The sequence below is a fragment of the Pterocles gutturalis genome, unplaced genomic scaffold, assembly GCF_000699245.1.
Source record: "Pterocles gutturalis isolate BGI_N339 unplaced genomic scaffold, ASM69924v1 scaffold14969, whole genome shotgun sequence".
Classification (NCBI taxonomy): domain Eukaryota; kingdom Metazoa; phylum Chordata; class Aves; order Pterocliformes; family Pteroclidae; genus Pterocles; species Pterocles gutturalis.
Genome location: NW_010136043.1, coordinates 14827 through 26520, shown reverse-complemented (window position 1 = coordinate 26520; position 11694 = coordinate 14827). Strand labels below are relative to the sequence as shown.

Here is an 11694-nt window from a genome sequence, read left to right as displayed (position 1 = left end):
GAGACGTATAAAATGTGCTGAAGCTCCCCTCTTCCCTAAGCATAGTGGCGTCACGCTGCACCACAAACTCCAGTGGCAGCTCAAGAGGCCCCTTGTTCCTGCCTTCAGGCAGGGCTGACAAGACAAGGGATTGCTGGAGAAGTCCTTTGCTGCAGAGGAGCCAAAGTAGCTGGAGAGCTAACAGCTCACGGCCAGCATCAGAGAGGCAACACCAGATACGTGCTGCCACGCTCTCTTAATCAACGCTTCCTGCCAAGCCAGGGCAGAGGAGAGACACTGCCAAATCAATCTATTCTGTTAACATGAGGTAAGAGGTGCTAGAATGAAGAGCAACCCTGTACGCAGCACGGAAGCGCACATACAGATGGACTCCACCAGAGCCGAACTTGGACAGCACCTGAGACACAGGTTTAGAGACAGCGCCAGCACCACACAAATGAACTGCCAGGGCCTGGCTACAGTTTTGTGAGATTTTTTTTTTTTTTTTAATTATTTTTTGTGGTTTTTTTACACAGGCTAGCGTTGTACCCTTTGCTAAATCTGCTGCTTCTGCCACATAAACTAGAACAGAAAATTTCTCAGAAATTAAGTTGGTTCCCCTCTTGTTAATTCACTGTCTGCCTCTCCCCTGAACAACAGTCTTGATTTGTGTTTGCAGAAAACATTCCCTGTACAAAGTCTGATGTGCAGCTACACTGTTCTGACTGAGGAATGAAGAAGCCAAGAGTCCACTGAACATTGGATTTTTCCCTGTACAACGTGGCCTGATTTGGGAGTTTGGTCCACCAAGGACAGCAAGTTAACCGTAGAGATCATCGTCATTGTCTTCACTGTACACGTTGCCCCCGCTGCCGCCTCCTGTGCCTTGGCTCGGACCGGCGCCACCCTGGTTACCCGAGGGGAACCTATGTGCAGCAGTGCAGAAGGAGAGAGAAGAGATGCTGTTCAAAAGCTTCCTCGTGGCTCGGCACCATCCCCTCCCTCCATGCCAATACCCTGGTGCCAAGTAGGACAGGCAGGAGAAATGGGATGAAGCCTTACAGCAGGTCACGCAAGAGGCTCGCACAGCTGTCGGCTGTTGCTTGCGTTAAAGGAAAAAGGGTTGATGGACTTCAGAAGCACTAACAAAGCAGCTATGACAGACCTGCAGCACAGCGTACCACCTGCCATGTTGTGTACTAGCTGTCGTACATGCTGGGGAGAATGCAAAACCATGGTGGAAGTAGGGTTTACCAGAAAGAGTTTGTTATCCAGCAGAAAGCTGCCTTGGTGCTCTGCTGTGGGGCTGGCTGAACCACATTGCCTTCCCCCTACTTCCCTACAGTTACCTGAAGCTGCCAAAGCCACGGCTCTGCTGTAGAGTCTGTGCAAACATCTCGTATTTCCTGATGTCATTGTCACTGACAGAGCGGCGAGCAAAGCGCATGGCCTCCTCAAAGTGATCCCTGCGTATCTCGGGAACTGGGTCATCCTCCTCCACTTCCTGCAGCGGGACAGAGGGCCCAGGTGAGCTGCGTGCCTGAGCTCCGCAGCCCGGCAGCTGCCCACAGCCTCCCTCAGGGCCACGCTCCAAGACCTGCCAAGGCAGGGGCTGGAAAAGGACACGCAGCAGACTGCGGGTCAGGGCTGCAGCAGGGGCCTGCTGAGCAATGCTGACCATGAGGCACCCCAGGAGGGCCTCAACCTCCCACAAGATAAGAACAAAGTGCTCCAGCTCTGTGCTGAGAGCCCACTCGTCCCCATCCGAGGATTACAGAGAGGAACACATTATAGCCCACAGATGACCAGGTGCCCCACTCACCATGGCAGAAGGGTTGGTCTGCCTCTCACGTTCTCGCCTGATCTCACTCTCAATGGACTCGCGGATGGCCAGTTTGCAGGCACGCTGGCAAATTTCTGTCAGGTCAGCACCCGAAAAGCCATTGGTCATCTTAGCTAGGAAATCCAGGTCGACATCCTAGTGAGAAAAAACAAACAAACAAACAAACACACACCAACAAGAGAGGCATCTCCTTAACACCTTACAACCTCAGGTGACAAAGAGATGTCTTTAGATCCTATGGTACCAAGGTGCTGCCTTAACTTTCTCCAATTCTGAAAAGATCAGCTGTTAAGGTTCCTGTTTCTGGGAAAAGTTAACCACCACGAAGGCAGGCCACACCTCGCACACACCCACCAAGAAACCACAAAGCAGCTGCAGATGCCTCTGCACTGGTCACCTTCAAGAAGGGGCAGGCTGACTTGTGGATTTAGGATATCATTTGCTCAGGTCTCTGGCATAAGGAGTCAAATGAAACACTGTCAGACTGAAAATGGAGATGGGACACAGGCAGACCAAGAAAATCAACCTCCTTCACCTCAACTGAAAGAGTAGTACTGCAGTGTTCTTTGAAGTTTTCCTTCCCAACAGAACCTAAAAAGGTAAGCTCTGTATAAAAAAGCTTGAGCTGTCACTTGACATCTGCTTTTCTCTGTTAAATATCGGTTGCGTTATTGCCTGCTCCCCAGACAAGGGACATAGCTCTTGCCTATGACAGAGTTCAGCAACAATTAACTGCAACAATTTGTCTTCAATCTCCATTTCCCACCCCCATGTTCTACATTTACTTTTCTTTCTGAGTACAAGAATCTTTTCCATCTTGCAATAAGAGGCTTTCCTGTTCCCACACTGTAGGCAGAACTCCACCAGGTGACAAAGCCCTGCTGTGCTCACACACCAACACCTAGCTTCGCTGGTACCTTGCCTCAGTGCTCAAGCCTCCTTCTACCTCTCAGCTCCCATCCTTCAGGGACTGAAGGTTTCCCAGCACTGTACTGTGTGGAGCTGTCACCAGCCCTCTGCTCCATCCCCAGCTTGTGAGGAGCACGTGCAGCACACAGCAAACCCAAGTCAAGACACAGTCAGGGCACAGATCCTACCTTGGCAACTGGTGATTTCCTCAGGTTGGCCTTAAGGATAGCAACCCGGGACTTCTCATCAGGCAGAGGGATGTAGATGAGCTGATCCAGCCGGCCGGGGCGCAAGATGGCTGGGTCAATGATGTCTGGCCTGTTGGTGGCACCGATGATGAAAACGTTCTTCTTGGTGGACATGCCATCCATCTCTGTCAGGATCTGGTTGATGACACGGTCTGCAGCACCACCACCATCACCGATATTCCCACCTCGAGCCTTTGCGATGGAGTCCAGCTCATCAAAGAAGAGCACACAAGGGGCTGCTTGGCGGGCCTGCGAAAAGCAAATGGGAACAATTACTCCATGTTAATACCACCCGTAGAGGAGCATGCTGATTTCACACTAAGCCTAACCTACAATTAAAGCAGCTCAGAGGAGTACCAGACTACTGCTGCTGCAATGAGAGCTTTAAGGAGCTGCTCCTGAAGAGACTCCCACCATACAAAACCTCGATTAAATTCCTCTGAACAACATGCTGAACTTCCCCAAAGCTCGCAGCATTGTGAACCAGGCAGAAGTGTGGTAACTTCAATGCCTAGAGGGAAAGCTGGGGCCAGCTGGCCTGGACAAGAACTCTCCATTCCAGATCTGGGGACATCAATTAGTTGTTTAGGCACTCAAGTACCAGTAGGCAAAATATATTCAATGGAAGGGGGAAATCCAATTGTTGTCTTCAGCTACCTAACAGGTAGTTATAGGCAAAAGGGAGCCAGATCTTTCTTCAAGATGTGCAGTGAAAGTATGAAAGACCAGAAGCACAAATGGCTGCAAAGAAAATTCCAGTTAGAAACAGGGAAAAAAAATATTCACAATGAGAGAGCTCAAACACTAGCACACAGGCCCAGAGAGGTCAGGGATTCTCCACCCTTAGCCCATGTTCAGAACATGAGGCACTGATCCACCTGGTTGAATTTCCAAGTTACCTCCCTGCTCTGGACAAACATCTAGACTAGATGGCCTGACGTTCCCTCCCAACCTAGATTTTTCTCTCTCACTCTCCTTCCCATTTTGCTCCTTCAGCACCTTCCCTGACCACAGGAGTGAGGATGCCCTGGATAACCCATGCAGATACACTCTGGGACAGAAGGCTGCACTGTCTACACGGGAACTGGGCAGTAGAAGTGAGCTCCTCCCTAAGCCACGTACATTGCAAAACAGGAACCCATCTGAAAATCTGTAGACAGTGACAGCTAATGAGGTATCAAAGTTTGCAGGGATGCAGAGGATACCTATTCCACCCTAAGACTAGCCTCACTGCTAAGGCAGCGGGGCATTTATCATCCTGTAACAAGATGCAAATTGCAGTCAGAAAAAACAGATATGTTGCATAAGAGGATTAATTCTCTAACATCAGGAAAGCAGTCCCTGCTCTCAGCGCAGGTGGGGAAAACACAGAAGACACAAAAAAGAACCTAGCCAGTAAGACAGATGCACTGGAGACAAAGTTCTGGGGGTACCTCAGAACAAACATAAGACAAGGAGCAGGAGAAACACTTACCTTGTCAAAGATCTCACGCACGTTGGCTTCAGACTCACCAAACCACATAGTGAGCAATTCCGGCCCCTTGATGGAAATGAAGTTTGCCTGGCATTCATTGGCAATGGCTTTGGCCAACAGTGTCTTACCACAACCAGGTGGCCCATAGAAGAGAACCCCTTTCGATGGGGTCATACCAAATTTGAGGAACTTGTCTGGGTGTTCCACAGGATACTGAAGGAGAACAAAGCAAACAAAAACCTCTCATGATGCACCAGAACAGGCCTATACCTTAGAATCACAGAATAGTCTGGGTGGGAAGGGACCTTCAAAGATCACCTAGTCCAAACCCTCTGCCATGGGCAGGGACAACTTTTACTACATCAGCTTCATTTCTCCTCCTACCAGAAACACTATCTGAGATTTCTGATGGCTTGAACACAAGATCCTGCCTGCTCAGTGCCACTGAAGTTTTTAAATGGACACTGGTTTGAAAAACACCACAGCTGAATTGGGAAGCTGCCTTAAAAAAAAGAAACCTATTTACCTCTAAGAACTAAATACCAGTTCAGGTAGTTTTCCAGCACACTTAACCTCAACTTCACTCTGCCCTGCAGAAGCAAAAGGGAACAGCTCATTATCTAACCTATTCGCTCTGCTCTCCAGAGACAGGTAAGGTGTCTGACGTAAGCATTTATCCTCAGCAACGAGGTCAGAGATAGGTGATGATTTTAACATCAGAAAATTAGATTCTTGTATTCACAGACAGAATGTTTCTCAGTGCCAACTGAAAGCAGGAACGTATCGAACCCAAACCATTCCAGTGCAGCTACCAGGAGTTTCCACAGGCCATTGTCCCAGTCTTCCCATTGTAGAAGGCTTCACAATTACTTCTCACCCATCTCTGTGCTAATGCTAATGGGAAGCCCCTCAGAGGCTCTCCGTACAAGAATCTTCATCCATGTTCTAATATATAAAACCACCACTTAAGAGAATTCTCAGCAGTGGTCCCACTGCTGGTGTCCACTTAAGAGAAGCAGAACTGCTCCTGTTTCTGCATGTGGCACAACACCCACCCAAGATGACACCGCAGACACAGCTAAGGAAAGCCCAGTGCTGCTTCCCAGCACCTTCCTCTCCAAGTTCACTAAGATGGAACATCATGGTATTTTCAGTTCATTACAAGCAAAAACCACAAAACACCTCTGCATTTACCCTGTTCACAGCCTAAATGGGAGTCTGAAGAAGTTCTGGATTTTACTATTATAATTACTTTGCAAGCTGACTAGGCAAAAATCTGTTGGAAACCCTTACCTGTACAAGCTCCTGGAGTTCTCTCTTTACATCTTCTAGACCACCAATATCTTCCCAGGTAACTTGTGGCACCTCCACCACAGTCTCCCGGAGAGCAGAAGGGTTGCTCTGGCTCAGAGCCCACTATGGTTAGAAGAAATGGCATTATATGAATTCTAATACATTATGTTCAGTTGCTTCAGGTAAGTAATTAGACACTGCACCCAAAGAAAGAGGGGCACTCCTGCATTACCCTGAAGTCATCCATGGTCACAGCCAGCGAGTTCATCACTTCAGCATCAATGGTTTCATCTTCTAGGTCTATGAGATCCATCTTCTTTCTGATAGCCTGAAGAGCAGCTTCTGAGCAAAGAGCAGCCAAGTCAGCACCAACATGGCCATGGGTCTCGTTTGCCACCTGAAAGCAGAGCACTGACTATGACTCACAGGGATACAAGCAAGCGCTCTGCAAGGACAATGCATGCTCTGGTCACTCACTGGGAGCTGCAACAAAACTCTGGAGGGTCAGGAACATCAGTGCTTTGCTGGGAATTCAAGGCAAGTGCTATCACATATTTAACAGGCAAAGAAGCTGCTGTTCTACCTTCTACTTGAGATGAAAGCTGCAAGGGGAATTTACATGGTGTGCAGAAAGATAACCCTGAGGACTGACTGCAGTTCTTCATTCAGGACAGAGATTACAGGAATCATCCAGCTTATATGTGGTGTCCAGCATCACAATACCCACACAGCTCTGTGTGAGCTCCTTCAGGCTTGTTTTACTTTAAAGAGAATGCCACAACAAACAAATCCAGGAGGAGAGTGGCAAGGCACTTCCAGACTGGACTGATACACGTTTGTTTCACTTAGCCATGCCATTCTTAACTAGTGAGTGAGGATTTTTGGTCACTGGTAAACTAGTCAGTAGGAAAATCACACATTCACCCAGCATCATGCTGTCCTAATGAGCAACTACATTCATGCAATCAAGCCTTAACAACTCTTCCACTACAAAACAGAGCATCGGAAACATCTGTCTGCAGAGACAAGCTTTCCCAACAGCACACTACTCACCTGCTCCAGATCCACATCATCAGCCAGTTTCATATTTTTTGTGTGGATCTGCAGGATCTCCAGGCGCCCAGTGGCATCTGGTATACCGATATCTACCTCTCTGTCAAAACGACCTGGGGAGTGCAAAAACATATGTTGAGCTGCTGATTCTGCAAACTAGAGGAGCTGCAGTTGCTGCCTTCCTCTGACCGAACAACATAATGACAAGCCACAAACACATAAAATTTCAAAAAATGTGAGAGCTTTAGGTTTCTCTGCAGCATCTATCAGCACAGCAGCAGAGTCAGATCAGAGAAGGAGGAAAAGGTTTGCCATTTAGGGAAAGTAAGACTACTGTATTAACTACAGTTCAATATTATATGAACCAGAGGATTGCTGGTTTACTAACTTTTTCTGGGCCTCATTTATAGGAAAATATGCTTCCCCAAACCAACTTACCATGAGACATTTTTGTTTATTTCTAGCCTTGGGTACTCAGCACAAGAGTCCTGATTTAATTTTTCAGAACTTTCATAGCAGTACCCATGTGGTGAAAAACATGAATTGCCCTAATATCTGGTGAGGCAGGAAACCCAGGTATTATTGCAATATTAGCCAAGGTACATACACTTATCATTTGCCTCGAGCCATAGCTACGCATTCAAATGCCTCGGTACATATTTAAGAGGCTGTTTTCCCCCACACACTTGACCAGCTTACTATTACAGACTTTACCAACTGGTCATGCACCAGACATTCATTCACACTGCAAGGTTTTGAAAACCTGAACCTCAGAAACTACCAGACCTCTCATCAATAAAGAGAAATCAGACAATTCAGAGCCTTCTGCAACCTAAGGCACGAACAACCCCTTAAGCATTTAACCGTTCAGCGTGTTCTGAAATCGCTTCATCCAACAGAAACTAGCACACTTTTCCACTTTAAAGTATTTTTTATTCATTATTTATTCATTATTTATTTTATTTTATTTTTATTTCTATTTCTGCAAGTTCTAACCTAATATGGCACAGAAAAAATTAGAGCAAAGGCTGGAAGCCTAGAAATGAATTTCAAACAGGCAGCTGGAGAAAAGTCAATAGTTTATGTAACACACAGAAGATGTTTAGTATTAATTTCTGCTCAATCCTTCCAAGGCCCCTGAAGCATAGCCTGTAATAAAGTATGCGACACTCAAAAAAGGGACTGCAATTGTGGTTACCGAATCGCCTGAGTGCTGGGTCAATGCTGTTGGGTCTGTTGGTAGCTGCCATAACGATCACGTGTGCTCTCTGTTTCAGTCCATCCATAAGAGTCAACAGCTGAGACACTATGCGACGTTCCACCTCTCCATGTGTCTATGGAGGGAGAAAACAGTGGTTAGAACAAAAGCTTTGCAACACAGCACCAGAGCTAGTACTGCACAAGAGCAGACAGATATGACAGCCATGAGCTGTTAAAAAACATTGTGAACTGTAACTTAATCTTCTCATGTCCAACTGACATCAGGCATTAAGTTAAATACTGCTTTACCCTGTAGTCAAAGGCAGAGATTCACGCCAGCTGCTACCAAAAGACATGTACTGCTCCACCTTCTGCATGCTTTCTTTACCTTCTCTCTCTTGGGAGCAATAGCATCCAGTTCATCAATGAAGATGATGGCAGGAGCGTTCTTCTCTGCTTCTTCAAAGGCTTTCCTCAGGTTACTCTCAGACTCACCAGCCAACTTGCTCATGATCTCAGGACCTGAAAAATAGCAGTACTGTGGCACCCAGAAGAGAGGCAGCCAGCCCCAAGGCACGCAGCCGATTTTTTTTAGTATGATGTTGACATGGGAGAATCTATATTTCAAGCCAAAGCAAATACTATCAATTGGGTTCACTAATTTCCAGCTGAACAGGGAAGAACAGCATGCAGAATTACCTTCTATCATTATTCTGGTGTTTTCAGTTTACTCTAACAGAAAGCAGCACTAGTCAATGAGCTACCTTTAGCGGCCTCTTTCCTTACCCTACTTCACACTTGGTGAGCTTCTCTGTAATGTGCCATCACACACTGTTAATGTCAGTCCTAGCTTGCAAGAGAAGCAATCAAATTATATGGTGATGAATTATCAGGGTAGGGAAGGAAAACGCTGTAAGATACTGAACCGGTCTTTAAGCTTTCATTACATAGGTGGACCTTTACCTCTGTAAGATCCTATAATGAGTTAAAAAAACAAACCAAAACCCATCTCGACAAATAATAAATAAATAAACCCCAAAAATGCGCAAGCACATCAATCCCAGAAGGAAGGACAGCATTGCCCTAAGATCTCCTACAATTGCTGAACACTAGTGCAGGCTTACAAATTTATTCTGGTTTTACAGATTTTTCCATCATGCTCATGGGAGTAGTAATGAAGAGAAAGTATGCTTCTAAAAGATCCAAGAAACAGAAACCTGACCCTCAGGAGTTCAAAGCTGCTAGCTGACTCTGGCGCAGGAAGGTACTGAGTGTTTCATCACAGGTAACTCACCAGTTCATACCAGCTCCATCTACAATACTGCCTGCGGTTGGTTCCAGGCTTAGGACCAGCAGACAGAGAATGCATCACTAACTCCGACAATGTTATTTTTCATATATTACGCAGTCCCCAAGGTCAGCTGCTTTGGGGCTGGCCCGGCCAGCACTGGACCTACGGATCTCAAGGTACAGGGGGGTGGAAGTTTCCTTTGCCACGGAAACACTGGGAGAGTGGAGCCGACTCCAATCACCAGCTCTCACGAAAGCAGCCGATGTGGCATGGGCGTTGCCAGGGCAATGGCAACCACACCTCTGTTCTCAAAATCTGCCTCAGAGAGGGCAGTGCCTACCATGCACACAGAGCACAAGCAGTGCGCAGGCACCACCCACAACATGCTGTGGCAGCAGAAGGGGTAGCTAATGTGGTGGGACACTGAAGGTCCCGAAATTTGGGTTTTGAGTTTGGGTGGCAGTTTGCACAGAAGGGTGCATGGGAGGGCACCTCTTAGAAGAAAAACAGACCTGAGGACCAGGCAAAGCACAGACCATGAGGCAGAACAGTAGGTACTCGCCTTACAGCGAAGGCGGCAAAGGCTGCAGCTCCAGCTGGGGGTTCTGCGCCATCTACCTACCCCTGTGGTGGCCAAAGTCTCCACCCAGACGGAGCTGTGGAAGGGAGAGGCTGTGGTGCAGACCTTGGACTGCAGGAGGTGCCTGGGCCTTTCCCTTGGGGCAGGGGGTAGACCTGCCTGCAAAAGGTGTGCCCAAGTGGAGGAGCTCCTGCAGCATGTGGCTGAGCTGCAGGAGGTAGTGAGAAGGCTGTGTAGCATCAGGGAAGCTGAGAAGGAGACAGGCAACTGGTTTCAGGTGCAGTGTGCTGTGGTACCACAACCCATGGATAAACAACCAATAACCCCCCCACCAGTACACTCAGAAGAAAGGGTGGCCACCAATGCAGACAGGGCAGAAGCCCGTAATGCGGAGGAGTGGAAGCGTGCAAAGGCAAAGACCAAGAGGAGGAAGAGGCTTCCTCCAAAGGCTGAAGTGCCCTTGCAGAAACGCTTCACTGCTCTGCAAACTCAAGAGAAGGACCCATCACATCACAAGAGACACTGGGGCCAAGCAAGGTAGCCCGATCTGCTCCTCACATAATGACTAGCTCAAGAAAAAGCAACGGGTGATAGTAATAGGCGTCTCTCTTCTGAGAGCTATGAAGGCACCCATTTGCCAACTTGACCCTCTCTCTAGGGAGGTGTGCTGCTTGCCAGGGGTTCATATTAGACATGTGATCAAGAGAATACCAAACCTCGTGCGGCCCACCAACTATTATCTGCTACTGTTGTCTCACGTGGGCAACAGTGACATGGCCGGGAGGAGCCTGAGGAGCATCAAGGAGAATTACAGAGTACTGGGAGAGGCAGTAAAGGGCTCCGGGGTGCAGGTGGTTTTCTTTTCGATTTTTCACTATGAGGGTGGTGAGACACTGGAACAGGCTGCCCAGGGAAGTTGTCGATGTCCCATCCCTGGAGGTGTTCGAGGCCAGGCTGGATGAGGCTTTGGGCAACCTGTCTAGTGGAAGGTGTCCCTGCCCATGGCAGGGGCAGGGGGTGGAACTTGATGATCTCTGAGGTCCTTTCCAGCCCAAACCATTCTATGATTCTATGATCCTCCCAGTTGAAGGGAAAGGGTATGAAAGGGCAGATAGAATTTAGCATGTCAATAAATGGTTGCAGGAGTGGTGCCACACCCCAGGGGTTCGGCTACTTAGACCATAGGGCTTGATTCAAGAAGCCTGGTCTACTGGGGGCTGATGGGATCCATCTGTCTGAGAGAGGGAAAAGAATCTTTGGTCATAGGCTTGACAACCTGGGGAGGAACACTTTAAACTAATATTGCCAGGGGAGGGGAGCCTTAATCCATCCCACTCTTACCTCTCCAATGACAGAAAAGCCAGCAACAAATGCCCAGAGCCTGGAAAAGGTTCACAGGCTGTCAGGAGGGCGGCTGGAGAGCAGCACACAGGAGGTCCAGCCTCTCTGGGAGCCCAACTTAAGTGCTTCTATACGAATGCACATAGTATGGGGAATAAACAGGAGGAGCTGGAGATGTGTGCACACCTGCGGGGGTATGATCTTACTGGCATCATGGAGACATGGTGGGATGGATGCTACGACTGGAGTGTTGCAATGCAGAGATACAGGCTCTTTAGGAAGGACAAGCAGTGGAGACGAGGAGGGACTGTCACCCTCCACCTCAGTGACCAGCTGGAGCACATGGAGCTCCACCTGGGGTTAGATGACGAACCCACAGAGAGCCTATGAGTCAGTAAAAAAGGGAGGGCAGGGACAGGGGACACTAGAGTGGGGGTCTGCTACAGGCCCCCTGACTAAGAAGAACAAGTGGATGAGGCCCTC

General features: G+C 48.1%; 1 protein-coding gene across 1 annotated transcript in view; it reads right to left on the bottom strand.

Moving 5' to 3' along the window:
- Nucleotides 1-456: 456 nt before the first annotated feature.
- The window catches only part of VCP (valosin containing protein), a gene marked incomplete at its 5' end in the record, with an annotated part of 21470 nt that continues 10232 nt past the window's right edge, over nt 457-11694 (bottom strand). The window contains 10 exons of the mRNA XM_010082159.1: nt 457-905; nt 1329-1483; nt 1802-1957; nt 2920-3228; nt 4454-4666; nt 5747-5869; nt 5979-6143; nt 6800-6912; nt 7998-8133; nt 8388-8521. Of these exons, the coding sequence (XP_010080461.1) occupies nt 800-905; nt 1329-1483; nt 1802-1957; nt 2920-3228; nt 4454-4666; nt 5747-5869; nt 5979-6143; nt 6800-6912; nt 7998-8133; nt 8388-8521 (1610 nt within the window). The remainder of the gene's footprint in view (nt 906-1328; nt 1484-1801; nt 1958-2919; nt 3229-4453; nt 4667-5746; nt 5870-5978; nt 6144-6799; nt 6913-7997; nt 8134-8387; nt 8522-11694) is intronic.